Genomic DNA, 26,996 nt, shown 5'->3' on the forward strand with positions numbered 1-26,996 from the left:
CTAGTCGAATATTATCATGAATAATGTTCGTATAAAAGGGGTAAACAGAGAATCAAACATAAATGTAAAGCACATGACGTTCAATGCTGAATGTAAAGTGCTGAAATATAAATGAGACAAAGATTTACGTGGTTCGGCACTAAGGCCTACATCCACGGGGTTGGTGTTTCACTATGTATTGAATGATTACAAAGATAGTCAAATGACTTTAGAGTACGCATAGGTCTGTGGAAGTAGGGGGATCACTTACTCTTCATATTTCTCTCTCCTATATTCTCCTATCTTTTCTCTGGATTGGTCGACCCCTTGTCTCTTAGTGGAGAGGGGTATTTATAGGGTTGGAACGTGGGTCCCACTTCTGAGGTGCCGTTGTAATCTTATCTTCTTGTGCTTTGTGCCCATTACGCAGAGGTCTTCGGCATATGATGCATCCTAATCTTGAATACGAAGGGTTATCCTCGCCTCTTCCACGAGCTGATTGACACGTGTATATCTCTTTGGTATTTAATGCGGGTAGCTGGATGTCTGCTCGTGTCAGACAAGTTTCTCTTTGTATAGTCACATCTGTGTCAGTCAAATTTCCTCTCAGACGTTGATCTGGGATCTTCCTAGGGATTGGGTGTATTAACACCCAAGGGGTATTATCTGGTGCTCCTCTAAGTCATCATACCTCTGTGATCTTCTGTCCCTGACCGTCAGATCTGCTGACCGGTGGCATATTTTGATGAGATGCTTGTTATCATGTTTTGATATCTTGTTTTTCATGCTTTCCACGTGTCTCTTTCTGTACACGTGGTAGATGATGAAAGGTGTACATACAGGGTGCTAGCTCAGGGTAAGTTTGCTTGTCAGTTTCACTGGCATATCAAGTCACGGACCTGTTTTGACTGGGCTTGACTCAGTGGGCTGTGAGAAACTGATTTTGGCGATGGGCTTACCTATATTTGGAAATTGGTCGGACAACAAAACAAAGGCTATTCATATAAAGAGCTCTACGATCCGATGGGAGACATCTCTTGGAATCTTCTCTTTTATTTTTGCCTAGGTTTTAGAAACATGATATGTTTTCTTTTCCTTCTTGTTATGAATTCCACTCACATGTTTAGATAATTCTCTTTTAGTTAAGGAATAAGTTAGAGTTCCAATCATGCTATTTATGCAATGAATTAGTTTTGTCTCCATATTTTGTTGATTATGATTCACTTTTAATATTGTTATATGATTTGAATGCATGTTTAGTCGAGTCGCGAATCGATTGAATTAGTTTTCATCTCTATTGCTAGATTAGGGTTATTATACGCAAAAGTGATAATTCCTGATTGCAAGTAGCATAATTGTGAGTATTTCTTGTAGTGATACATCCTAGTAGTCACAAGTGGATCATAACCTTTGTTAAAACGGATTAGTGCTTTTACACGTTCGTTTGCATTGATTGGTCTTATTTCATAGAACTTAGTGCTCTTAGGGAGTTAAACTTAATTGTGCTTTTACACTTTAGGTTGCTTTCTATGAAGAATTCACTTCGCATCTTTTAATGTGTTTGTTGATGACAAGAGAAAATTAGCGGGATATTCTTGCTATCAAGGTATCTTAGGACTTTTGATAAAAGTTGAGATTAATTATCAATTCTAGTTATTGTTACAAATTCATGTTTGTGAATGAAAACTAATCCTTGACCAATATCTTCATCTTATTGATTTGCTTGTTTATTTCATTATTTGCTTTTAGTTTATGTTCCTTTACATAAAAATCAGAAATCCCCCCTTGTTTATATAGGAAACCGAAACAACTTGACAACCTAGATCCTCTCTGTGGGAACGATCTTTTCTTACCCTTGATATATTTTATATTTTAAGTTGTGAGAAAGTAATATTATTTTTGACGCATACGACAACGATCAAATTTTGACGATGTTGCCGGGGAGGCAGCGGTCGTCACTTGTTTTTGGTTTCTTATTTTCTTGTTTTTATTTTTTTTTTATTTTCTGGTTTTTAACCTTGTTTTGAGAATCGTGTTTCAGGTACTTATTTCTCATGGATGGAGCATATTGGAACAATGGATACGGTTTCCAACAATCTCAACAACATGAAAACTTCCAACAATTCCAGGGGTATAATCAAAACCAATTCATTGGCTATGACCAATATTCCATGGATCCTTATGGTTTTACTCAACAACCTTATGGAGGGTATGTGTGTGAACAACCACAAGGATGGGAGGATTCTTATGCTCGTGAACAAAAAGTCTCTGACTTTCTAGAAAAAGTTTCCAACTTTGTACAACAAGAGTTCTAAAAAGATAAAGAGGCTACATAAGAGCAACTCCAAGAACTTCGTGAAGGTATTGCTAACTTATAAAGAGGTATTGATCAAATCAAAGAAGAAAGGTATGAGGAAGAACTTTGCTTTAAAAATAATAACTATTCTAATGTGCCTATGGTTTGTGATGAATATTTGATTGATGCTAATGTTGAAAAGGGCCAACCTTTGGGGTCTTTCGTTGATAATCGGGTAGCTACCTCAACTCTTGATCTTAATAATGATCATTCACCTATTCAAAAGGATGAGATTGAGATTAGCAACACTAAATTCAGTGAGAACCAATCTTATGTTAACTATGAAAGTGATGATGATTATGAAGATACATCGCTTATACCAACTCATGGTGACATTTCCCAAAGGTTTACAGCGGAATCTTTTTGGGATCAAAATGAAGACGAAGAGGAATATGTTGACACTTGTGTAGATTACTCAAGCATTGATCTTTATAATGATCAAGAGCCTATTCAAAGGGTGGAGCTTGAGGATGATGCATTTTTGAGTCTTCTTAAAAAGTTCCTTATAGCGAAATTTGGAGCCGCAAAAGAGTATGTGCCTTACAACGTAGAGGAGTGTGTTGAGAATGATATCGATATGACCAATATTGTGGAAGACACAATTGATCTTGCAAAGGATTATAATGATGATGTTAATGGCGAGACTTTAGTTAAGGTAGAATCGGATGAAGAATGGTTGCAAGGTTTGATAGAGGACCATGATATAAAAGAGGTGAATAATTCACTTGAGTTTTTCAAGGATGGAGAGGATTATGTGATACAAGAGATTGTGCAAGGTTTGGCTAACCCTTTGCATATTGTTTCTTCTCATTTACCTCTTGTTGGTTTGAATGTATATGCTTCGAAAATATTGTTGAATGACTTTGTTTCTCGATTTCCTCCATTAGAAACATTTGATTCTCATATTATGAATGTTTGCATAGAAGAAACCATAGAAGTTCCTGAATTTTATGTTCTTTATACACTTCCAAGTGTGGACAAGAATAAGTGAGGGGGAAACTTCTATTGGGCTATAGCTTTACTTTTGATTTATTATACTAATGTTTGTGTGAAGTTACTATTTGCAAAATAGGTTACATAGAAGGATCCCCAACTTTTTAGATTATTGGTGTATGTGGAATTCGTCTTACAAGTCGGGCTGACGACTTTAAACCAAGCGCTAAATGGGAGGCAACCCATAGGATGAGTATTTCTTGTCTTATATTTATTTCTTATCTTGTTTTTAGCTTTTTCTTGTCTCGTATTTACTTTTTCTGATTTCTTGTCGCATATCATTATAAGATTTCCCACCTTGACTTTCTTTGGACGATTCAATTTACATTGAGGACAATGTAAAGTTTAAGTGTGGGGGAGTGGTTAAGCATTTGCATTGTAAATTTTTCATTTTTTTCAACTTTTGTGTAAAATAGATAAACAAACTCCAACTTGTGTTTAGTTTAGAGTCACATAGTATACACGTCGCGAAGATTACATCGAGATTCTCATAAGAGTGACTGAACTTAGAGATGACATAGAATATGATCGGGTTTCTTACTTGTATGAGAGTTAAAGTTGGATTTAACCATCCCAGTGGAAAATTAGGTGCAGACTGAATTCGGTATTAGAGTTGTGGTCCACTATAGTGGAGACTACCCATGTTACATAATGTGAGGCACCGACCTTCAATTCTTTGTACCTGTCTAAATATGTGTTTTTAGAGTGTGTGTCACCGTACGTAAACTCCGGGTATAATGGTGAGCTACCCAATTTCCCACCAATAGAAGCACTATTTTGATCTCTTGAGTGCTATTTTATCAATCATGATGGTGACATCAAATTGCTAACTTACATACCACTTGTAATATTGTTCACAGTTAGCACCATCCACTTTATCTCTCTCTACACCAACAGGTCCATAGAAACACTATCATCATCCACAAGAGGAGCATCACAAAGTCGAAGGAAAGTTGAAGACGTTCAAGGTTTACAAGCAACGGTACAGAAATGAGCAGATTTCAGATTCAAGTAAAACAACAAGACAAGGAGCAGAATTTTTACAAGTTGAAGACTATTGTATAAGAGCGAATATTATCAAAATGAGAATTCAAGAAGTTTATGATATCGAGACATACAAGTTGTGAAGAATCGAGCGGTAAAGTACTTACACCATGGCCTTTGTACTTGCATTTTTATTTTATCTTTATTTTGTATTATTTTCTCATGTCTAAAAAAAATAATAAAAAAAAAACTTGGGACATGATCATCATTATACTAGGTCCCTTCTCAAAAAAAAAATAAAAAAAAAAATAAAAAGACAAGAGAAAATTTTTATTAGGTTCATCATTGGTTTTCATATTTTGTTTATTTTCATTTTGTATTTACTTTATTTATCTTGCATGTTAAAAAAAAAAGGAAAAAAAAATCATCGCATCATATTTTGGTTTGTTTATTTCGTTTTTGGTTTTGTATTCATTCAATAAAGCCAATGGAAGAAGAAATATACATAATGAGGTTTCAAGCAACAAGGAATTAGAGGAAAGAGTTACATTGTCAAGATTCTACGAAGTTCAAGATTTCATAATCAAGAGTTGAAGACCGAAGACGAAGATGAAGACAAGGATTGAAGACCGAAGACGTTTCTATGGATGTTGTGAGAGTGGTGCTAACTGCACGTCGAACGGATAACGAGGTAAGTAATCATATTCCCATCTTCGTTAAGTGGTTTATTTCCTTTCTTGAGATCGTCATTAAAAGGGGTTTTAAAAAAATGATAAAAGATGTGGGTTTTCAAAACAATTCGGAGGGTTTTTGCGTTCCTACCATTCAAGGTGTCGCAGGATTATCTTTTCATTCCTACCTGGATACATGTGTGACCCATAAAAAGCTATTTATTATTGAGAGCACTTCATAAAACCCTTTCTTGCGAGGCAGAGTCGAGACTTTTGATCACTCTGAACCCGAATTTCTTTCGATAAGGGATGGTTATTTCTCTCTCAACTTTTAAGGATGAGATTGTGTTCATTTATGTGTCTAACTTCTTATGACTAGTGTGCAGAATCTTTATGTCTTCTTAGCGCGTTGGATGCTATCATTACGGAGAACTAGTAAGTTGGAAAAGTAGGTTTTGTGGGTATATCTCTAGTAAACCGACACGGAGTTGTATGTATGTTTTAGAATTGTTTTGTTTGATTTGTTCGAGGACTAGCAAAGTCTAAGTATGGGGGAATTTGATAGGTGTTGTAAACGCCTTAATATTTATCTATTGTTCATGCTTTCTTGCAAGTTTTCGTGTGAATTATGTATCTTATATTTGCTTTTGAGTGTTATAGGTACTTCGGAGTCATTGTGAGTAGAAGAAGGTGAAAAAGTCCATTTAGAGGGAAAAGGGAAAAGAAGATCAATTCACTGGCGAGTGGTACTGGAACCAGCGAAGGTTATGCAACAAAAGAGTAAAGAATGAATTATCAGTTCTGTGAAACAAACAAGCCAAATGAAATATGGGAAACCCTTATCTGATGAGTGGGTGTCTGGAGTAATTTTATTTCCTACACCAAACGTAGAATTCAGAGAAGATATTATTTCTTTCATCATTAGCCGTTATCTCTCCTTCTCCGCCTGAAACTTTGAGGCGGCACCATGACTGATCAGAGACAGGGAGAGAGGAATTATTCTTGTGAGCTATTGAAGACAGAAATCAAACAAGGAGGAAATATGGGTTACAGCCGGTGTTGTTTCTTAGTCGAGATTGAATCTGAGAAGTAAAACAGAACAAAGAACTGATCAGGAAGAGTTAGGGTTTGTAGAAGTGAATCTGTGGCTGCTGTAGGTGGAAAGATGATTGAGATGGAGAATTGGAAGGAGATGTCGTATTTTGTGGTTGTTGGGATGAATTTATGAACGGGTTTTGCCTGAAATGGAAGTACGGAAGAGGATGATGATTGAATTGAAGTGGGGGTTTCTATAACTGAAGAATTTTGTGTTTTGCTGCTGGTATATGAGCTACAATTGAAGAACAAGACAGTAATTGGTTCTGGATTTGGCAAGCAGGAATGGGTTTGTTTGAGGCCTGAGCTTGTGAATCGAAAATGGAAGTTGAGGAGCAATTTTGAAGCTACAGGGGTCCTGTGATGTTCATTTCAGTTGCGGTAGAAGATGGCTCTGGGGTTTGTGGCAAAGGGTATTGCAGGGACCCATGGAATTGAAAAGAAGATACGAGTGGAATCGATGCTGCTTAAGAATGAACTGAAGTTCTGAAGTTTATGAATTTCAGAATGATGTGCAAGTGAAGTTATGGTTGCAGCTTAAGGAAATGTATATGGCTGAGCTATGGAGGGAAGTTGTTGTGGTTCGAATGAAGGGATGAGTGAAGCTGCTGAGATATGGAAATTGCAGAATGAGCCCGTGCAGCTGGACTGCAGTTAGGTTCTGGTATTAATGAGCTGAGCAAGGAAGTTACAGTGGTATAGAGGCGCAGATGATGGGGTTTGTGAACTAGTGTGCAATGGATATGATGCTGTTGTGCGGTGTTAAATGAGATAAGCTAAGAAATGGCTTAGCGACAAAGAAAAGTGAACTGTTGGCTTGAGGGCTTGAGGTTATGCTTTAGTGATGTTGCAGTCTGTAAATTGAAGTTGCAGGTGTTGTTGTGTTGCTGAAGTTGAAACTGAACTATTGGTGATGCTGTAATGAAATGGAGTTGAAGGTCCTGGTGGTGTTGTACTGATGGAATCGATGTCTGAGCAGATGCCAGCTGAAATCAAGGTAGATGGATGGTTGTAGGTCTTGGTTTGGTATTGCAACGAGCTGCAAATGAAGGACGGAGTTGTTGGAGTATGGCGATGAACTGAAGCGGGTAGGGAAGTGACAAATTTTGTGTTTCCATGAGCTGCATATGTATGAGCTAGATATTTGAGCTCGGCCGCAGATGAGGAACTGATGATGCTATGGAAAAAACAAGGCTGTAGAAGGCAATGAAGATTAAAAAGAGCATGGACTGAATGGAGCTGATTGTGTGTGTTGGTGTCACGGCGAGAAGGAGAAATTCAAGAACTGAAATTGCAGAATGTGTTGCAGCTGAGTCATGAGATGGTGGTGCTGGTAAAGGGATTATAATGTGCAATTGTAAGCTGATATCACTGGCACTGAGAAGGAAGAATCTGTTTGTGGCAGCAGAGAATCGAACTGGGAGTTGCAGCTGCAGAAAATTGGTGCTGCAGTGAACAAGAAAATGCAGCCAAAGCAATGGATGAATGGCGTGAGCTGGTGTTGTAAATAGGAGATGTTATTGCGTCTAAAATGTGGTGCAGAGAATGATTGCTGCAATGAACAATTTCAGTGAAAAATGTTTGGATGAATATGCAGGGAAGGAGATGCTTATTGGCGGAAGTATGGGGTGCTAGCTCAGGGTAAGTTTGCTTGTCAGTTTCACTGGCATATCAAGTCATGGACCTGTTTTGACTGGGCTTGACTCAGTGGGCTGTGAGAAACTGATTTTGGCGATGGGCTTACCTAGATTTGAAAATTGGCCGGACAACACAACAAAGGCTATTCATATAAAGAGCTCTACCGATCCGATGGGAGACATCTCTTGGAATCTTCTCTTATTTTTTTTTCCTAGGGTTTAGAAACATTATATGTTTTCTTTTCCTTCTTGTTATGAATTCCACTCACATGTTTAGATAATTCTCTTTTGGTTAAGGAATAAGTTAGAGTTCCAGTCATGATATTTATGCAATGAATTAGTTTTTTCTCCATATTTTGTTGATTATGATTCACTTTTAATATTGTTATATGATTTGAATGCATGTTTAGTCGAGTCGCGAATCGATTAAATTAGTTTTCATCTATATTGCTAGATTAGGGTTATTGTACGCAAAAGTGATAATTCCTGATTGCAAGTAGCATAATTGTGAGTATTGCTTGTAGTGATACATCCTAGTAGTCACAAGTGGATCATAACCTTTGTTAAAACGGATTAGTGCTTTTACACGTTCGTTTGCTTTGATTAGTCTTATTTCGTAGAACTTAGTGCTCTTAGAGAGTTAAACTTAATTGTGCTTTTACACTTTAGGTTGCTTTCTATGAAGAATTCACTTTCGCATCTTTTAATGTGTTTGTTGATGACAAAAGGAAATTAGCGGGATATTCTTGCTATCAAGGTATTATAGGACTTTTGATAAAAGTTGAGATTAATTATCAATTCTAGTTATTGTTACAAATTCATGTTTGTGAATGAAAACTAATCCTTGACCAATATCTTCATCTTATTGATTTGCTTGTTTATTTCATTATTTGCTTTTAGTTTATTTTCCTTTACATAAAATCAGAAATCCCCCTTGTTTATATAGGAAACCGAAACAACTTGACAACCTAGATCCTCTCTGTGGGAACGATCCTTTCTTACCCTTGCTATATTTTATATTTTAAGTTGTGAGAAAGTAATATTATTTTTGACGCATACGACAGCGATCAGATGTTTCTGTGGATGTCAACAAGGCTTGCCAATTTATGCATGATCCGTATGTTGTGCATTTGGGACTTAATCAAACGCATTCTGCGGTATTTAAAAAGTATAGTGGGATATGGTTTGTCTCTGAAAGAAAACTCTAACAGCATTCTACATGCATACACAGATGCATATTGGGCAGGAAACTTGGAAGATCGACGTTCCACTAGTGGCTAATGTATCTACCTCGGTGGAAATCTTATATCATGGAGTGCATGTAAGCAGAAGACCATATTAAAATCCAACACTGAAACGGAATACAGAGGTGTGGCGATGGCAACCTCAGAACTTATTTGGATATAGTCGTTGATAAAAGAGCTAGGATAATAGCTTCAATACTTATGATGTGGTGTGACAATTTGGGGGCAACATATCTTATAACAAACCATGTCTTCCATGCACGAACCAAGCATATATAAATCGACTACCATTTTGTTCGAGAAAGGGTTGCCAGCAAAGAGATTCAAGTCAAGTTTATCTCCTCCAAGGACCAACTTGATGATATATTCACCAAGGGCTTAACTTCACCAAGATTTCAGTTCATTCGGGACAAGTTGAACATTCGCAAACTCCAACTCAACTTGAGGGGGAGTGTCAAGGATAGTTGCACCAGACTTCTTACAATCTCTCGGCTGACTATTTCAGAAGACCACAACAACAACTCAACAACTGAGTCTAGTTCTTCACAAAATATTACTGCTTAAGTTACAAATAGTTATTTTTTTATATTGAAATTGTTTTTTAAATTGTATACTATAAACCTAAATATAAGAGTATGTAAATAGAGCATCTCATCTCTACAAGTCTATGTGGAAGATTTATCAAATCATATTCTCGAATTTTCCCTTCATGTTTTCACTCAGTTAGGTACCCAACCAGTGGTGACGGTGTCAGTATGAGTGCAACAGGTAAAAAAAATAAATAATCCAGGTTGATCTCGGTATCCATTCAAAGGTTAAAGACAGAGTATGAGCCGTTGGGGAAAAGACGATGACACACTTTAGAATTGGGGTTTTACGACATTACCTTGCTGCTTTAGGAAAACCAAGTAGAGGCGAAACATGTGGTGACGTTTTGGGGACATCTGTTTTGTTTTTATTCCCCTTTGATAACCAGAGACATCAGACATGTGTCTCGGTGAACGAAGCTAAGTTTCACAAGTGAGATGAGGTTTTGAACTTTCATACGCTTCATGCACATGTTGTCACTACCAAAGAATTCGGGAAAATAAACTAAGTTCTACAAGTGGAATGCACGTGTGTTGCACGTCGGCGAACAATAATCTTTTTCTCATACGTATTTCGGATTTTCGAATTTTATACCTTCAAATTACCAAAGTAAAATAAAAAGAAAAATATTATTTGGAACTTAATTGTCAATAGCATATCACTCAACAATATCAGATAACCTGAGAACACCTTGGAATACAACTGTAGATGGTGAAATTTGGATAAGGGGAAAAAGTGTCATTTCAAGATCATGGGACAAAACTCAACTCTCACGGGAGAGACTAAACCCTTGGCTCTCAAGGAACCCATAACCAAGATTTCTAATATACGTCCCCGAGAGACACTATTGGTCGTGATTCCTAGCGCACATCCTCGACGAGATACTGCTGGTCAGTAGGTTCTATAAAGCGTAAAACGTCTCCGGAAAACTTATGAACCTGAACAACCACAATTCCAGCATGTCTTTGCGAGACGCAAATGATTGTGATGCCATGACTCCTAGTATACATCCCCACGATATAATACAGGTCAGGTAGGCTCTGTATATGCGTAAAAACATCCACGGCGGACTTATGACCCAGAGCGGAGACATACATGCCTCATGTAAGCACAACTCATCCTATTTGAGATCAAGGGATAATTCCTAGTAGATCATCGCGAGATACACTACTCTAGGATCTGACTCGAATAATTTCTAGGGCATCCCTGCGAGATACACTGGTTATTCTGCCTCTGGGCCCTTTCGACAGACTCCTAGAAACATCCTTCCGAGATACACTGGTCATGTCGGCCCCATAAATACAGACACAATTGATTCCTAACACATCCCTGCAAGATACGTTGGTCAAAGACAAGTGATCCGAAGTCTCGTGAAGACATTATCAGGCGTGCAATACTTCTTTTCTCTCCTAAACATGTCTCACCTGATCGGAGAGATTACATCGTGTTTGCCAAGTATCGAACAGACTCTAACCCGTCGGCCAAATATCACACGGCCTCAAACCCTTCGTCCAAATCTATGCCAGCCTCACTTGCATCGGCTAAACCTTTGACAGTCTCAGTTGCGTCGTCTTAACCTCTGTCAGCCTCAGTCGCATCCGCTAAAGCTCTCACAACTTCAGGTGTATTATACAAACCCCATACGGCCTCATCCGAACTGAACCATCTCGTATGAAGAGTTTTATACATACATAAAACTCAGGCACAAGCCTCACCTAGGGCTCAAGCCTATTTATCAGCGTATCAAACATACTCACGGCTAGTAAATTGGGCCTGAACTGTACATGTCTATCCAAAAACGTGGATAAGCTTTCTTGATCTCCCCATGCTCAACAAAGGGACCCACAAGCAATAATACAATCTCCACGTGACATATGTGACCGGCCATGGAGAGAGAGATCTCAATATCAGCTTCTCTCACACTCTACACACGATTTCTGAGGCGTTCCATGTATTTTCACGTGACTCATCCTAATCATTATCACAAATCAGAGAATATCTCTCTATCTTGGCCAAATCGGCTATAAAGAATATTTCTCTCTCTTAACACATCATTACAAAGGCTGACTCGGCTTCACAAAAATGGGGGGATATCAATTAGGGTTTTGACCTGGTGGTCTACGGAACGTGTGAGAAATATCCGGCTTATTTCTCATCGCATAAGAGAGTAAAGGCGGTGGAATATTGAGATAAACTCAACCTAGTTTATATCTATCTATTCCTAAAGAGACGAGAGAAATTCTTCGCATGACAAGTAATCCCTATCTTCGCCGACCTGAGATTAGAGAATTCAACTATAAATAGGTCTTGTATTTCTCCAAGCTAACACACAACTTTCTCATAACCTCTTAGAGCAATAACTTGTTCTCTGCTCTCTCTCTCTTCATCTGCTTTCCTCCCTAAGACCATCCCTAAGCCTTCTTCCCTATGACTGAAGCATCCTTTGAACGGCCACTGTGCGTGGTTTAGGCGAAGAATGTTCGTGCTCAACCTCCCGTAAATTACTTTCAGAAACTCTAGAATTCCACTTTATCCTCTCACCAATTTTAGGTACTACAATAATATTTTTAGTATATGTTCCAGAGACATCAAGAAGAACTCTAACTAACACTTTTGTTGTAGTTCTCGAAACTCCCTTGGACAAAGCAAGATATAGTTGTTCGTGACTAAACACTGGTTCTGATAGATAAACACTAATATGTGGTATTGTCTTCCCATGTGCATTGTTTATTGTGAGGGTAAAACCTGCACGAACTGGAAATTTCTTGCGGACTAACTTGAATGGGAGTATCACCTCTTTGGGAGGTTCCATGGATATCCATGGAATCAAGACTATGCCCCGAAAAACTACCGGTAACGATCTCTGCATCAATGAAGTTTTTATAGAGACCTCTACATAGTAACCTCGTGTTGTTGCAAAGACCATAACTGGGATCAAGGTTCGTCAATATAGTTATTGGAGCACCTATCTTGAGTATAAGCCTGTGAGGGGGCAATCCACCTGGAGCAATACTATTCAAAAAATCTTCGGTCCAAAAATTGTGAAGGTCATCTTGAGCCATGTCAAAGGAATGATAAACTACCTCATCTCATATAAAGATGCTAATACTTTTGATCGAGCTTTTCAAAGGTATCATTCTTGGGAGTTATCAATACCCTTTGACTCATGTAACCTTTATCACTTGCATTCTTTTCAAGCTCTGGAAAAACCTCATCAATTAATCTTTCAACAGATTGCTCACCTTCCCACTTCATTACAATGTCATGTGAAGTTTTATAATGTCATCCATGACATATAGTTGAGTCCCATCTCCAATCTGTAGCAAGAATTCTGATAAGCTAGTCTATCCTTGAACGCGCGCATGTTCTCTTTTAAACAAATTACCTTAACATCTTTACAAAATTTTGTGTTTGTTAAGCATGCACTAATTTTCTGTGCTCGTGTGTCGTGCTCAATCACTTGAAACACTTGACGGAAATCCCCACCTTAAACCAAGATCTTCCCTCCAAATGGAAATTCAACTTCGGTCAAGCCTCTTAACGTTATGTCTAGAGCTTAAAATGCATATCGGTTTTCCATCGTTGCTTCGTCCCAGATCGGCTTTCCGAATGAAATCTTCCAAATGGTCTTTTGTGCTTATATTGCATGTATCAGTTGAGTTTTCCGATACGGGTATCTTAAATCTGGAATGGGTCGTCCTCTCACCTGGCATCATGGTTATAGCAGTCCCTGATGTCGCATTTGTAATTGCAATACGTCTTTCACTTCGTAACTTAGCCAATATCGCCTTATAAAGAAACGTTTTCCCTGAACCACCTGTACTATTAATGAAGAATATAGATTTCTCTCCCGTTTTAACGGAATTCACTATCCTGCATATAAGATAAAGCAATTATTCATCAATCCATACGAAGAAAATCGAGAGAGATGTTCCCGTTAAAGATAATCATGGTGACTACTTGTTCTTTGAATAGATTGTTTAGTGGAAAACTAAGAGGACAACACTGAGATAAAAACAAACAAACAAAAGCTAACAATAACAATAGCAGCGTCAAGAGAAGTATTGATGGATGTAGACCGATCAGCAAAGATTAACATTTGAAGAGTGAGATTATACTATACAAAACAACCAAAAAAATATTATTGTAGATGAAAAATGTGATACTCATGAAGTTATAAAGGTTGTTCATACCTCTGTCAATTCACAACATGCATTTTTTCTGTATAACAACACGAAAATGAGAAAAGGTTCAAGCATCCAAACCATTTTTTTTACAAACTTGCATTTCAAAATTTCTGTGTTCTTAACGAGCGTTGGAGGAAATTAGAATTGAGAGAATAAAATAAAGAACTGTCACGAATGGCGCTACACCAATTCGGAAACCCATCCAGTAGTAGCACTTGGCATTAAATGAATACATGAAATAAGTGACGGCAGACGATATATCCTGGTGACCTAATATTTCCCTATAACTTTACATAACTATTTCAACGATTCCTAGCACTTTGGTGGTTCGTTGGACCTAATGTGGTTTTTGAAATAGTTGTTAAGTAATCTTTCTATACTACTTTTCTTGACAATGGAATTAGAACATGCTCAAATACGAACTGAAAAAAAAGGAAGAAAATTTTGTACAACAAAACGACTATGAACAATGGAATTATATCATGGTTTGAATGACGTCAAATTCCTATACTTAGGTTAGACTAGTACCTGAAGTCAGATTCTATTATAAGTCAAAATATAATCTAACAATGACTGACTGGTGGATCTAACTCAATAAAAGCGAAACAACAATACAAATAAATACGTAAAGTTCTAGGAAAGATTTACCTATCAAAAGCATGTTTCTGGTAAGCGTTTAGCATACCAATAGAGATCTTCTGAAAAAACTGGAATTCTGAATTCCTCAGACACCAACTCGTTTACTCTTGCAATTCCTATGTCTTTAGTGATTGGTGGGAGCTTATATGTGACCATTAATTTTTCGTCGAGAACATACCTTAGATCCCGTAAAATAAGATTGATTGCCCCTGTTTCTATGTTGAACTGGTAGTGATCTTCAATCATGGAGGGGAAAATTCATCCCGCAATTCACAAAATCTTGTGGTGTTGCAAAGGTCTAACAACATGCAGAAAAGACTTCTTAAAGACCAAGGCATCTCTACTTGTACGGCTTCGATAAGTGTGTCACGGATGGGAGTGTCACTTTCTAACAGACACAAATGTTGTGCTACTTATTTATACGTGGAAAACGTATTAACTCCCACCTTTAGCAAGTCTTCGAAAGAAGTTGTCCCTCTAATATTATTCAAAAGAAGTATTAAATGATAATTTTCGCTGCGGGTAGAAAAAAATGTCAACTCTACCGATGAATTTGTTGTTGCATTGCCGTCCTTTCCATTGCTTTATTGGCTTATCCCATATGTAGTGTTTGGAAAATTCCTTGTAGAGAAGAGTTCTTGCAAACTCATCTTCTTGGTTCTTCTTAAACAAACTCAGTCATTTGAGTATGGGAGGCCTTTTCCCGCCGTATCACATCTCTCACAGTACTTCTTTCAGGAAGTAGAATATTTTGCCGATCCTTTAAGTGTAATTGTAACGAAAGGACAGAGGATAAATCTTATTCATTTGATACATGTATATTCGCTAAAGAGCTTCTTTCTGGAAAATCCAACGAGCATTTACAAATTTTTTGATCTCATCATCCGCCTCTTTCTCTCTTGAAACTCCATAAAAACGATCAACCCCTTTCCAAACATATTTGTACAGATACTTCACATATTGCACACTCGAACAAACTTCCATATTGATATGAAAGTCATACTTCTTTAAGAGACACGAATTATACAGAACAACCCAGTTGTTATTCATAACTTTTTCATTGGCGGGTGTCATTGCTCTACCATCGTCATGTCTTCTATAGACTGGATACGATTCTTGGCCTTCTAGAGTTTCCGCTGCAAACTGTCTTGGAAAAAATTTCTTGCACTTCCCATCCTTCTTACAGACGCTATCAGCAGACAAAGCACATGGCGTATGTAACATATGTTTGAGGATAGAAGCATACAACTCTGGTTCAACTTTCTCATCTGGTATTTCTGCTCGAACAATCCTATCGTAGTCATATGGGCTACGTAGTTTGTTTTTCTCGTGCGGGATGATAAGAATGTGTGCGTGTGTAAGACCTCTCTTCTGAAATACAATAACATGAACATGTGCAACGAATTTTCCAAGAACCCCTTTAGTGAACAAATCTACCTTCAATTCTTCAAATTTAGAATGAAACACCCTCGTCGTCAGATATGGCATGTCATGTGCATGTTGCCCTAGTTTTAGTTCTCTCTGGATATCTTACCAATTAGTATTACACGTAATGGTTATATACAAATCAAGTTTTCTGTACTTTTGAACCAATGCCATACCGTCGTGATATCTTTGATGCATATCACGTGGACTTCCCGTGTAAGTAGGAGGTAGAATAACCCATTGTCCTGTATCATCTGCAAAGTTCCCAAACAAAACATTCAAACATAATTTAACATAAAATCATAACAAAAAAACAGATATGTCAGGGACACAAACCATTTAAACATAAGTTAGGACGAAATCTCAATAACAAAACAAAGATGTCAGCATATATTTAAACATAAGTTAAGACGAAATCTCGATAAAAAAAAACAAAGATGTCAGTATATATTTTCCGGGTTTGTTCTCATGTATCTTTACATTGTATGTAAAGTAGAACGGTTCCTCATTGATTTACAGAGATGCTCCAGTGCTAGTATCTGAGCATTTGAATCAGGGAACCTAGATATGGAACCATTGGTATTTCCAAAACAGAAACTACACAGAGAAACTTAATCATCATATTCCTTAGTGAAGTCATTATTGTTTTATTGCTAATGAGTTACTTTATACATAATTGTTGCACTAAAACACCGAAAGAAACAACACTTCATTACATGCATCATATCAAGGATGATCACATACATCTAATATGTAGAGTACTAGTGAAATGTCACTTATGGAGGCGATTATGATTCTTACCCAAATGGAAGACTATTGGATGTACTTTCAATTGTTTAAGTTGTTCTAACTGTTATTTATGTGTCTTAGAAAGAGTAGGAATTTTTTTTCTTATATTTCCTTTCATATCATTTCTATATTGAGCGATGCAAAAGGGATGAAAGTAGTTCGGTAAAGCTTTTTGTTACTTCTATTCGAATCTATTGCGTCAAGAACGCCTGAGTACCAATCATCTGGGATTGTTCTCTGATTATCTCGAACCCATCTCAACTGTATCGTAGAAATCTTTACATAATTGTCAACCACGTACTGTTCCAGTAGTTTCCCACCATGTAACAAAATCGACTGCTGGTTTTCTCGAATCTAATGACATTTGGTGTTTTTGTTAGAAAACATATAAGTTGTCGAAATATTAAATCTTAAGAATTCACATACGAATAGTAAATTAACTTTACCTATAGCATATACGCATAGTATGCTCGACAACTTATCCTTCTTGTACTATCGCTGAATATCGTCAAATCCCAGCCAAAACTTCCATAAAGATGTCGTAAAGAATATTGTAATGGATCATAAAAACACGTTGTGTCGGGAACATTCAGAAGTTTCCCAGATTTTGTTTGAACAATGATATCTCTAGGAAGCACTTCACTCGGTTCATTTCCCCCAACCAATACAGCTGCTACTTATGGTGATGTTGGCATGTTTCATACGAAATGTTGTTTTCTCCATTATGTGTAGACGAACATCCCAGTAGCCATTACCTTGCAAAATTTGACGAATTACATGCACATATGGGTTGTTTCTATTCAACATTCCTTTCAATATAGCGAGCACTTCTCTGTTCAGGGGTTATTATGTTTCGGATGGCTCTTGTTCATGTTCCTTACCCTTGTTTTTCTTGGCATCAAACTGTTGTTCCTTCAACCGATTCTCCAATTCATGTTCGGTATCATAGATGTACATCTGTAAGAACCTTGGTATATCGCTTGGTTCTGGAATGAGGCTACCGATTTTATGATACATAGTAGCTTGAGCTCGATATATATACGCTCCCTCCTTCTAATTAGCCGTGTTGTAATCGAGACGCACCCCAATTGAATTGCATTATATATACAATAGAAAAATCCAAGTACATACAACTTACCTCTGTGTTGAGGCCCCAACTCCATGTACCCTTCGCTAGTATTCATTCCTACTGTTGAGATGCGACCGATAAGTCTCTCAACTTATGCCTGCACATGTTCATGCATAACATGTTCAAATAAGTCTGACGAAGTATTGCTTGATGATGATGAAGGAAGGTTCATATTTTATTTGGCGGCTATGTATCGATTACGATCACCCTTCTATTCGATCGACCTCTGATCCTCTTTCATATTTTGACGACGGGTTCTTTGCCGAAGACATTTTCTTTCTCGTTCACTGGCCAGCTGTTCTTCTAATATGTGGTGATTATTGTCGCCTATAGATGTTGAGGGAAGATTTAGCTTTTCCTTGGAGGATCTACCTCTGCTCTTCCGTCTTATTTATCCGACGGGTTCTTTCTCGAATACGGTTCCTCTCTCGTTCATATGCCAGTTGTTCTTCCGACATGTTTCATCTCCGAACTACAGAGTTCCATAACAATATATGTAAATCTGATCAGAACCAAGGATTGAGAGTTATTAACTAATATATATTCTTTGAAAAGTGTTATATACGGGAAGAAAAAAAAGGAACTGGAGTCTTAGTTCAGTATGAATCAGAAGTTACTCATTTTACAATCCTTTATGTGGTCAAAGATTTTAATGAGAGTAAAAGAAAATTTATGGTTGAGTCATTCCATGCGTATTATATTTCAATTCATATTAATTTACTTGGGAACTGCTTGCTATTAAAAGGAATGAGGATGAGCTTAGTTCTTATTACAATTCCTGGGGATGGACATCCATTCAAAGCTAACAAATACTGGGACTGGGACCATCTAGTGTATCCACACTCCCCACCCGATTTATGTGAGCAGACGTCATTCGGTAGGAGGCATATTCATGTCATATCCCAACCTCTTCAGTGTATCTAGAGGGTTATCTAAATGAAAATATTGGATGCATCGACCAAACTAAGACACTTTTTTTACTTGTTCAGTTTTTTTTAGGACTATGGGTTGCCTATGTTTCACTGACCAATAGTAGACTAATCCACTGACCAATCCAGTGTAGGATTTTATCAACCAACTAAGTTTAGCAAATAAATATGCTAAGTACAAAATTACATTGATCCAACGATTCTGATATGTTTTCGCATCCAATAAATCTTGGGCTTCGGCGAGGAATCAATGTTGATTCTGCTTTATGTGCTCCACGTAAGTTAGACACTTGTTTCACATGTAAAAAATCTATATATGATAAGCTTATGTTTTAAAATCCTTGCTTATGGTTATGTGTTGAGCATTATTGAATCAATAAACTTATAACTCGTACCGGCTTCATCCATTCTTGTCTTCCGATTTTGATAAGCAATACGTCGTTTTTCATTGAACGCTTGTTCGGTTATTTCCTTTTGTTTTGATTTGTTTTGAGCACGCCACAATTGTTTTTTCTTATCTTGCAGCTCAATAAGTCTTGGGCTTCCACATATGTCATCTTGCGTTGAATCCGTCTTTTTACATAAATTAATTGAAGTTAAAAAATGGTATTTTGTTGGGCATTTGCACAAACAGGTAAAAGAGTTATAACAAAGGTTAAGAAAAAAGTAAATCTATTCACAATCTCGTACCAAATACGCAATGATTCTTTAACATCGTATTAATATCATAACTCATTGATGAAAAATGGGGAAAAAACATTATAAGAAATCAACAATAACATAATGCAATTAATATCAACAAATCAAAGTCAGGAAAAAGACACTCAACAACAAACCTTAATTGATAATTCTGCATGCACCAAGATTAGAGACCTCTTACCTTCCTCCAAGAAGGGAGATGGAAACCCTAGAAAGAAAGATAAGGGTATTTTTAGATTTATTTTGATTAGGCATTTACCTGAAGAGAAGATTATTAACCCAATTCACCCCAACTTATCAGGAAGTATTTGCTGAGAATACTTCACCCAATTCTAAAGTGATTCAATCGATTCACCCAATTTTGAATTTAGGGTTACAGGTTAGATGATGATGGTTAAATGTTCAATCAAATCATAACTCTGAGTTTAAAGTCGAAATTAAGTAAAGATTATTCGAAGTTTATGGTGGGAAATTGATAAGGATAAAGAGACATTTCGATTTTGGCGGAGAAGATGGAAATCGAGAAAGAAGAGGCGAATTTTGGGGTTGTTCCTTTTTGTTTCTGGTAGAAAGAATAACTGAGATAGATATTTGTCCCCAGATTTATTAGGTTTTACGACAGATTTAAGGATGATAGAAGAAATATAGAAAGAAAAGATGGAGCGTATTTTCGAGAGATGTAATAGTAACGAAAAAAAAAGTACAAAATTCTTTTCCGTGACAGAAATCTTTTATGGAATATTCTCTTATTTGACGGTTCTATTTTAAAGTTAGGAGATCCACGGTTGATCTTAGTTAATACTTTGACTTTTCATTATTGTTGTTGTCATTGAAAGGAGGGGAGATAGATTTTTATTTTTCTATATTGGAGATGATAATCCATCGATAAGTCATCTGGGGATCTTCTTTTAATTTTCTTCTTAAAATTTAAATGCAAAAATTTCAAGCTTAGGATACTTTTGTTGCTCAACTTATTTATTTTTTTGTAAATGGATATGTAGAATCGCACAAATTTTGGAATGTGTAGTCGTCGAGGCAAGCGCATTGCCCACGCGGTTTCACTAGTAAATGTGGAGACATGTTCGATTTAGAAAAGATGCACATTCAAACAGCTTACCAGAAATGGTGGAGATAAATTGAATGTTCGTATATTATGAATTGCATATTCATCATTTGGATTACTACACTTGACGGTTGTCGGATCCGACTACTCAAAATTTTCTGCACCGTTTTTTTTTTTTTTTGTAACAAAAGAAATTTTATTAATGGATGGAGGAATAATATGTCTGCCTATAAAAGTTTCTAAACATTCAGAAACATTATGGGTTTCCTCAACAAATAATTTTTCTCTTATCACTTTCTTAGAGATGGAATTTGCTAGATTATTACCAACTCTATTTAGATGAGTTATTTTCCAATAATTAAAAGAACTTAAAATTGTTTTGATCTCTCTAATTAACTTTCTATTCTCCCATCTGATAGAAAGAGTATCCATATTGATGGAGTTTACTACATTAACTGCATCATCTATTATGTTAATCTTGTTAAGTTTCATAGCCTTCATCCAACTCAAAGCTTCTAAAATATCCATGCACTCCTCTGCCTTTGGATCCATTACTCTAGCTGCATAAGTTCCTTTGAATCCTTGAACGACACCTGCAGAAGAAAACAACATCGTACCAATGCCACAATTGTTAGTCAAATGATCAAAAGAAGCATCCACAAAAATAGTAGGTTCATTAGTGATGGAGGAAACAATATGGGACTAAATTCTATTTCCTAAGGTGTCAGAACTACTAATTAAGATCATTGTTATGGTGCATAGTTTGACTAAATTTCAACTAATGAACTTGAATTCTAGTAACAATATTAGTAGGGTTTAGAACTTTGTCCGGGAAGATGCGTTCACATATTTCTTTCCATTTGATCCAGCAAACAACCATTAGTGTGTTCCTCCACTTCTCAATTTCCTCAATACTAGTATTCCAGACATTAAGGAACCGTGAAATGATCCAATCTCTGACAGACTGGCAATTGTTAATAACTTGATCAATGTTGATATTCATAGCCCTCCATACTGCATTTGCATGGTTACATGTGAGAAGAAGATGAAACAACGACTCTTCTGCATGCTGACATATGCTGCAATGACACTCAATAGAGTGATTATACTGAGGTAATCTTTGTCTGGTTGGTATAGCATCCTTGAGGCATTTCCAAGTAAACAACTTGATATGAGGGAGCTTCATTTTCCATAAAACTTTCCAAACTGCTTTAGGTACTCAATTGATGGAAACTTGATTTTGAACTCTCCTTTCCAAAAGTTTATTATAGGCACTCTTTACTGTGAAGTTACAATCTTTACAAGGAGTCCATCTTACGATGTCTTCTTCATCCCGAGAGAGCTTCATATTCCTGATTTTCTCAACATATATGGAGTGAAAAGAGTATGCAGCAGAGGGATATTCCAGGAGTTTGTGTTAGTGATAAAGAGCTCACTATCAAAAACATATTGAAGATCAGAGGGATCAATCGGTTCAACTATGTAGCTTAAGCCTAAAATCCACTTGTCCATCCAGATTTTAGTGGACTTACCATTGTTGACTCCAATGCAATGATGATGTTGTAGAATGGATAGCCCAAGTTTAATGCCTTTCCAGACCTAAGAAGAATTATTTTATTTTTTCAAAACTAAGATGAACAAAACCTTCATTCCTGTAGTATTTAGCTTTAAGTATTTTCCCCAGCAACTGGTCTACTTCATGATAAATTCTCCATGCAAGCTTTGTAAGTGGGGCGTGATTTAACATCTCAAGATCTCTAAAAAGCAAGACCACCTAGATCTTTAGATAAGCACATGTTCTGCCATGCTATTAGGTTAACACCTGTATTAGTTTTGGACCCCCGCCAGAATTTACTTTGTATGGTGTCTAATTTATTGAGCAGTTTCTTTGGCATCTTAAAAGTACTCATTTGATAAGTTGGTATAGTATTGAGAACTGCTTTCACCATAGTAGTTCTTCCTGCTTGATGCATAGTTGTTCCTTGCCAGTTACCTAATTATCTCTCAAAAGCAATCTGAATGTCTTCAAAAGCTTTAACTTTAAATTTCCAATAATTAGAGGAGAGCCAAAATACTTCTCATTTTTATCCACAAGTGTAACACCTAAAATTTGAGTTAAGGTGTTATAGATGCTAGGAATAGGTATGTTTATTGCTTGATTTACGAGTCATGGAATGACGGACGGATAATTATAATATTTTTCAGAGCTCACTTTTAGGATTTTTTACTGTTTTCAAAAGTGCAAAGGTGGCGTAGAACAAAAGTTACTCAAGAAAATGACTATGGGTGTAATGTATATTAAATTTTGAGTAGAACAAAAGTTACTCAAGAAAATGACTATGGGTGTAATGTATCCAAGCGGAATTTATTAAATTTTGATCTTCTGTTAGTGGCATAGCTATATTCATCAAACTTTGTATGAATATACTAGGGAGGGGGGGGATATATTCAAATTAGTTTGAAGAAAATTATCGTAAAGCAGTGAATTTTAATGTTCTTATTACATAAAGGTATACATATGTAAAGTAATGGCTAGCTGGAACGGGAATGCTTAGAAAACAAACGGCTTTCAATAACAGCTAGATAGACTATCAACAAAAACAGTGGTAGACTACTACGTAAGAGCACTAGCTATATAATGAAGAAGAACAAACAAACTATTAAAAAAGAAAATCAATTTTTGGCCCCCAACAAGGCTCTAGGAAAATAGCCTAGCTGGCTTAGTCTATAAAACGGCTCTGAAGGCTCTGGCCACGCTCATGCTTTTCTGGTTGTCAAAATAGAGGCTTCAACTTATAAACAATTACCCCTACTCTAAAGACCAAAATTGCATTGTTGGACGAATTCCATTTCATAGTCGACATACTTTGTCCAAAGTGGCCGGAACTGTGGGATTGCAATATCTAGCCATGGTTTCATGTTTCCATTGAAGTGAACAACAGCAGCATTTCGAATCTCGTCCATGCTTATGCTTGGATTATAACCAAGCCCAAGGACATGCCAAGTTTTGTCCAGCGGCTTCGTTGTGGAGTAAAATGTGATTAAGCCAGGAGGTAAAGTTCCCAATTTCCACAAGGTTCGATTTTCATTCTGCAAAATGTAATTTGCATGATTGGTTAAATAAACTGATGAATGAAATGCTCGATATCATATAACCATTGTAAAAAATTGATAAATCATCCATTCCAAATCTATCATTTCAAACGCATGTGGAATACTCAAGAATCAAATAATTTATTTCATTGTATGCAAATAAGTTTAGATAACATATGCACGCATATAAACTTCTTCCAAGTTTTCTCGACTGTGGAGAACTAGAAAACGCAAGTTGCTTGTACTGGCTTTAAGTGTCACTAAATCTAACATAGTGAAAAACATAAAGACAGTGGGCAGCTCATGAATGCAGTAATGTTAGCCCTGCCAGTAACAAAAACAAACCCCTAACAAAACTGGACATAATGGTGGCAAGTTCTTCATGTCTAATTGATGCAGGAACATATTAATGTTTACATTTCCAGATACTAATCATGTCTAATGATACTAATCAAGAGAGTTACTGATAGGTCCTACCTCATCCTAACACAAAAGACTTGGGCCATATAGTGATCAACACTGTTGCTTGTTGGCTACTTGGATGACTACAACTGAATATCTTAATATTTATGGAGGTTATAATTGATCCATACTGTTTCTCATGTTTTATATGGTCACCAAAAAGGCTTGAACGAAACATTCTAACAAATGTTTGACGATATCCTATACGAGAAGTAAGAGAAAAAATTTGAATGAAAAGCAGTTGTAATGCTGGAGATTTATTACTAGGTCCTACCTTCATGTGATTTAGACTTAGGCACATACAAAATTGGAAACTGTTGCTTGTTGGCTACTTGGATTAATACGTCTAAATCTCTCGATATTTATGGAGGTAATAATTGATCCAAACTGATTCTCATGTTTTTATATGGTCAACAAAAGGCTGAAACAAAAAATTGGATATTTCCTAGACACCTACATTGAATCTAACAAATGTTTGATGTTATCCTATACGAGAAGGATCAAAGTAAGAGAAACAAAAATGTACAAAAACCAGTCATAATGCTCGAAAATTCAGAGAACAAAATCTTACCAGGGTCTGCCAGTAATGGTACTGTTCAGTACACTTCTCCTTCCTCCAAGCATCAAGGTCGAAGAAATTCATCCCATAAGCCCATGCACAAGCTTTTGGACTAAAATTTTCCTTAATCAAAGGATGAGAGAAATTCATATACTGCGCATAACGATGAAACGACCCGAAACATGTCTCTACTGCACCGTTCACTTTACCATCCATATCTATATCCCACAACCCGGTTAAATCCCTCTGAACCACAATATCATCGTCCAAGAAGAGAATTCTATGCAACTTTGGATACATTTCCGGCAAGTAAAACCTCACATGATTCAACATTGACAAATACTTGGGGTTTCTAAACTTCATATTTGAGGTATCTTTTGTTGCATTCTCAAGCTTATTCTCAAAGTAAAACTTCTGTAAATTTGCAGATTCAAGTTGTTTCAATACAGGAACATACGAAGAATTCAAAAACGTATAATCTTCTAGTGCTTTAACCTCAAAATGAGCTCCATTGTACTGCCTCATTTTAAACATAACTTTCATTGCACCGAGATTCATTTTATCAGTAACAACATGAAACACATGTTTAAAAGGCTCCTTCGAATTCTTCACTGCTGAATTAACAACAACAGACGCTGCAATCACATTATCAGAGAAAATCGCATAATGATACAAACTCGGGTCTTCTAATTCGGGAGACTTATCCTCATCTGCATACTTCTCCGGATTCGCAATAAGTTCTTCCATCAATTTCATAGTAAGACAATGCAGATTCTTCGGAATCGATTTAGCAGCAATCAAACTCGAAAAAGCTCCTTGTTTCTTCACCTTAGTTAATTGTTCATTAACAGCGAAAATCGTATCTTTCAATTTCTGAATCTTAAGCTCTCTATCAAAAGACTCTTTGGCATCAGCAATCACTTGTCTAGTATCCTTAATCCTCAGTTTCACATCTTTTTCGAATTGACGAAGAACAGACTCATCCATGGAAACCGAATCAGATTCAGATAGCGATTTATAATTAGTAATAAGATCTGTATAATTACGAGCAAGATCAGCAAAAACCCTAACTAGTTTAGAACTCTCAAGTTTTGATCTCCTTGCATAAGAAGCGTAAGCTAGAACAAGTGATTTATGATCTTCAGCTTGTTTTTTTATCTGATCCAATCTTTGCTTCAACGGATCTGATTTCATTGCCAGTACAGATCTTCTAGTCGATCCAAAACCCTAAAAAAACACACAAAATAAATTCACAAATTCTATCAAAAAAAAGAACAAAAAATGTACAGAAAGTTCTGAAGCTTACTGTATTGAGATCTGGAGTAGAATCATCAGCATCATCAGAAGTAAAAACGAAGAAAGCGAAGAAGAAGAATGAGATGGCAATGGCGGAGACGAAGAATAGAGATTTGTAGGGTGTAATTCTTCCTCCTCCTCCGCCTCCTCGGCTGCGGATTGAGGTCGCCATGATTGATTGATTAGCGGTAGTAAGTACAGAGAGTAGAAGAGAAATGAAGAAGAAGAAGAAGAAGAGAAGAGAGTACTAGTAGAAATAAATAGTATGGGGATACATTTTTTGTCCAGTGAAGAAGAAGAGAGAGACGGAGTGAAGTACAACGAAAAGTGAGTGAGATGAGTCGTTTTCGGCCGAGTAAGACTCGGTGAATAAATTACCAGGTGGAGTTATTTATAGATTTACAGGTAAAAAAACTAAAAACGCGGGGAGAGACCGGAGGTTAATTTATGATTTTGGATCAGTTGAATTGAATAAGTAATTTGCTGGATTTGATACGACTGAGATTAGTCGGTGGCGATTCGATCCGTATTTGTAACTCAGGATCGCTTTCGATTGGCCTATTAGGATTTTGAGGTCTTGTGACCGACAACAAAAGGAGGTGAGAAACCGTGTTTTATTTGTGACTGGGACGTGGATTGTGTTTCTGGGTCCCGTATGTGAATTTTTTAATTGGAAATTTGTGTAAAACAGCTACGGTGGCCTTAGGCTATGTCCTCTAAGTTATTAGATTGAGCTGCTAGATTAGCACAAAAATGATGCAGTTTAAAAAAAAATAAAAAAAAAAAAGTTATTAGATTGAGCTGTTAGATTAGCACAAAAATGATGCAGTTCAAAAAAAAAATAAAAAAAAATAAGTTATTAGATTGAGCTGCTAGATTAGCACAAAAATGATGCAGTTCAAAAAAAATAAAAAAAAATAAGTTATTAGATTGAGTTGTTAGATTAGCACAAAAATGATGCAGTTTAAAAAAATAAAAAAAAAAGTTATTAGATTGAGCTGCTAGATTAGCACAAAATGATGCAGTTTAAAAAAAATAAAAAAAAAAAATTATTAGATTGAGCTGTTAGATTAGCACAAAAATGATGCAGTTCAAAAAAAAATAAAAAAAATAAGTTATTAGATTGAGCTGCTAGATTAGCACAAAATGATGCAGTTCAAAAAAAATAAAAAAAAATAA

At 36.5% G+C, this 26,996-nt stretch overlaps 1 protein-coding gene and 1 long non-coding RNA gene across 6 annotated transcripts; both read right to left on the bottom strand.

Annotated features, from left to right (window-relative positions):
* Window positions 1-10,157: 10,157 nt before the first annotated feature.
* LOC113296705 lies at window positions 10,158-20,085 on the bottom strand. Of its 5 annotated transcripts, none has more exons than XR_003333105.1 (5): window positions 19,482-20,085; window positions 17,034-18,188; window positions 16,600-16,941; window positions 14,383-16,052; window positions 10,158-13,420 (listed from the first exon to the last, which is right to left on the bottom strand). It is a non-coding gene; the product is annotated as an uncharacterized LOC113296705 (long non-coding RNA). The 5 variants fall into 5 exon arrangements; XR_003333102.1 differs by adding an exon at window positions 19,041-19,218 and having other exon boundaries at window positions 14,383-16,941; XR_003333103.1 differs by adding an exon at window positions 19,041-19,218 and having other exon boundaries at window positions 14,383-16,941; window positions 17,034-18,218.
* Window positions 20,086-22,852: 2,767 nt separating this feature from the next.
* LOC113296707 (galacturonosyltransferase 8-like) lies at window positions 22,853-26,174 on the bottom strand. The gene is made up of 3 exons (XM_026545024.1): window positions 25,828-26,174; window positions 24,534-25,748; window positions 22,853-23,497 (listed from the first exon to the last, which is right to left on the bottom strand). The coding sequence occupies exons 1-3, from the start codon at window positions 25,987-25,989 to the stop codon at window positions 23,222-23,224; spliced, it is 1,653 nt and encodes a 550-aa protein (XP_026400809.1). The 5' UTR covers window positions 25,990-26,174; the 3' UTR covers window positions 22,853-23,221.
* Between the last annotated feature and the right edge of the window lie 822 nt (window positions 26,175-26,996).

This window comes from Papaver somniferum, chromosome 7 (assembly GCF_003573695.1).
Source record: "Papaver somniferum cultivar HN1 chromosome 7, ASM357369v1, whole genome shotgun sequence".
NCBI classification, from domain to species: domain Eukaryota; kingdom Viridiplantae; phylum Streptophyta; class Magnoliopsida; order Ranunculales; family Papaveraceae; genus Papaver; species Papaver somniferum.